Here is a 3,145-nt window from a genome sequence, read left to right on the forward strand (position 1 = left end):
TACAGCAAGGTCAGTTGCAGGAGCTATACTTGAATGTCAACTACTTTTTTAAGAGCATATCTTGAGATGTCTGATATAATTTTTTCAATAATGCCAGTTTTATATACCCTGGGCCCAGCATGGCCAGGTGATTAGGGCACTTGACTCACAATCTGAGGGTCACAGGTTCAAATCCCATCCCATCAAATAAACTCAGCCTTTCAATCCCACTATTTGTTGGTAAAATAGTCCAAGAGTTGGCAGTGAGTGATGATGACTAGCTGCTTTCCCTAGGTCTTTCACTACTAAATTACGAACGGCTAGTGCAGGTAGCCCTCGAGTAGCTTTGCGCAAAATTTGAAGCAAAACAAACAAATCATGTCTTATTTCCAATACTGTATATATATATGTGTGTGTGTGTGTAAAATTTGTGATCTCTAAAAATAACTTGAACACCAAATAAAATATGAATAACCAAACTAATAATCATTCACAAGAACATTTAATATTTAGATGAAAAAACTGCATAATTACAATGATCTAACTAGAAATGTTCAGTGATTGAATCATATACACTTACACAATTTTGAATAGTAAAATCTCTAGACTATTCCTCTACTAAGAACTATATTTTTACAAGGAATATTTTAGAAAATACCTGTTTGTTATATTACTGTTACTATTGCTTTCCTGTTCAATATCAACAGGAGATTTGGCATTCTTGTTGACATCCAGTGGCACACGTAGAGAAACCATTCTGTTAGCATAATGAATAGCCTGGCTATAAACTGTTGACTCTTCATTAGACACCATCTCTTCTTGTTGCTCTTTGGGTCTATTAGGCCATAATCTCATCTTCAAAAATAGAAAATTAGTAAAGCTCTTTACATCACTGTTCCTTCAGTTTTCTCTATGGGAGAGAAAAAACCAAGCTACTCACAAGCAAGTTTTACCCCCTTCAAAAACAAATCCTCAAAAAAGAAGAGGTCTAATATATTAAGAAAGTTACAGACACTAGGGAATTGTTCTTACCTTTTGATACAAGCAACATTTTATCATTACAAAAAACGTTTGCAAAACTTTTTAAACATACAAAATAGCACAATAAATACAGTACTCTAAATTTGAAGAATGACAAAATTTCTGCATGAATTTCACATCAGATTCTTCCTCCCCAGATGAAATTCAGCTAGTAAGCTTTGACAAAATAAGATAAAGTAGTTGTTTCCTCTGTCTTCTAGCAAATAGTTTTTCTAGTCAAAACTTTATAATACTTTACAAATTCTGATTTTACAGCTTGAACCTTATAAACCACAACTTGACTTAAGCAATTTCAATTATATGCTATGAATATACATATAAAGCAAAACTTGACTTAACCAGTTTTAATTATAAATTGTGGCTATAGATATAAAGCACAACTTGAATTAAGCAATTTTAATTATAGACTGTAACTATACATATAAAGCACAATTTGACTTAAGCCTATTCCAGTCATGTGGGTCTTACAGGATATTGTGCAGTAAAAATACCTAAAAAATAATTTTTTTAACTCTTTTTTTTCAGCACGGGCTCGGTCCCTGGGATCAACCTCGCAAACACATTGTGCTTGTTATAGTTTTCATGCTAGAAATTTTAAATTAATAAGCTTATGTTAACGAAATTTGAAAGATTATCAGTAAACATTACAATGCTTTCATACACAAAATATCAAGTATTTTTATTAAGTCTTAAGGTTTGTAAAGCAATGTTTTTCTCATGCCTTTCTTTTCCTTTTCGCATGTTGCCAAAGTAATTTTCATCTTAAGATTAAAATGCTTTTATGCATCAGAAAATTTTCAAATTTCACATGCAAAATCTTTATAATGTCCAGATAGTTATCAAATGTTTCTTACGAACAAACTTTATATTTTATCTTTTATTTTCAGTAATGAAAGACAACAAATTATAATACAAAAACACAAATATTTAGACTAAATAGCTTAAATCTCATAACATTACATATTTATATATATTTTATTATATTGACTTTTCAGCCATGCCTGGCTAACAATACAGAAGTTACAATGACGTGGCACATGTGTACTCTTGTTACTGTATCCAATAACATAAAACTGACCTTTGGTTTAGCTGTGTTTTAGTAGACTAGAATTTTACAAAATACAATCACATTTCAATTATTATACATTATATCTGTATATAGATTATTACTATTTAGAAATAAGTTCTTAAAGTTATTTTTCTTAAAACATAGAACAGTAAATAAAGAAATAAAGCAAACAATTATCTCTTCCAGTTGTGACCTTTGTACTCAGTTGCTGCTTGACGTAGGTTGCTAAGCCTTTTAAAATTTCTCACATGGAGGATATGAAACAAAAAAATTTTTTTTTTAGGTTTTATATATATATACAGTTGGATAACCCAAAATCATAAATTACTACATCAGTACCATAGAATTCCACTATAATTTATCAAGCTTAGTAACTAAGCTATATTTCAGTCTAAAACAATATGAAATTTTGAGCAGACTAAAGATGCAACATACCTCCTTGAAATCTTGGTTCAAAAGAAAGAAATGGCATCATAACACTTGAAAATGGATAAGAAAGCCACTACAGAACCTTCTGAGTTGTCATTTGGTTATTCATGTCATATATAAAAGTGTATATAAGGGAGCATTTCCAAAATTGGAAAGAGGTGGGCTGGTTGTCACTGTGTTTGATTCATTACATGAGCAATATCTTACCAAATAGAAAATCATAAGAGGTTCTTATTTTATATTCTAGCTTGTCAATATCGGTAATTTGAGTTCCTAATCTGTACGAAACTACAGACTTAGTATTTTGACATCAAAAACATATAATTTGAACCAGTGCTGCATTTAACATACCATGTGACACACAAAAATCGATGTTTAAGCATTTTTTAATATTTACTTTTAAATTATGAAATTGAGTAATGTATAATACTAAAATTTGGATTATAATCTACAGTTTATACCAAACTTATTGCCATAAATTCATGAAATAGTAGTTCAATAAAATTTTGAATGCAAGTCAACAAATGAAGATAGACATGGCCTTTGACCCATGTGGAAAGGGTCTAAGAAACAAATCTAGCATTTTCTGTATATTAACTTCAATCATTTATGTAATTTAGGTTTTTA

The 3,145-nt window shown here is 30.1% G+C and overlaps 1 protein-coding gene across 1 annotated transcript in view; it reads right to left on the reverse strand.

The window, feature by feature from the left end:
- Nucleotides 1-3,145, reverse strand: part of LOC106460970 (myotubularin-related protein 13-like) — an 89,773-nt gene that overhangs the window by 50,026 nt on the left and 36,602 nt on the right. The window contains exon 17 of the mRNA XM_022387757.1: nt 638-834. Within this exon, the coding sequence (XP_022243465.1) occupies nt 638-834 (197 nt within the window). The remainder of the gene's footprint in view (nt 1-637; nt 835-3,145) is intronic.

This window comes from Limulus polyphemus, unplaced genomic scaffold (assembly GCF_000517525.1).
Source record: "Limulus polyphemus unplaced genomic scaffold, Limulus_polyphemus-2.1.2 Scaffold872, whole genome shotgun sequence".
Lineage (NCBI taxonomy): Eukaryota > Metazoa > Arthropoda > Merostomata > Xiphosura > Limulidae > Limulus > Limulus polyphemus.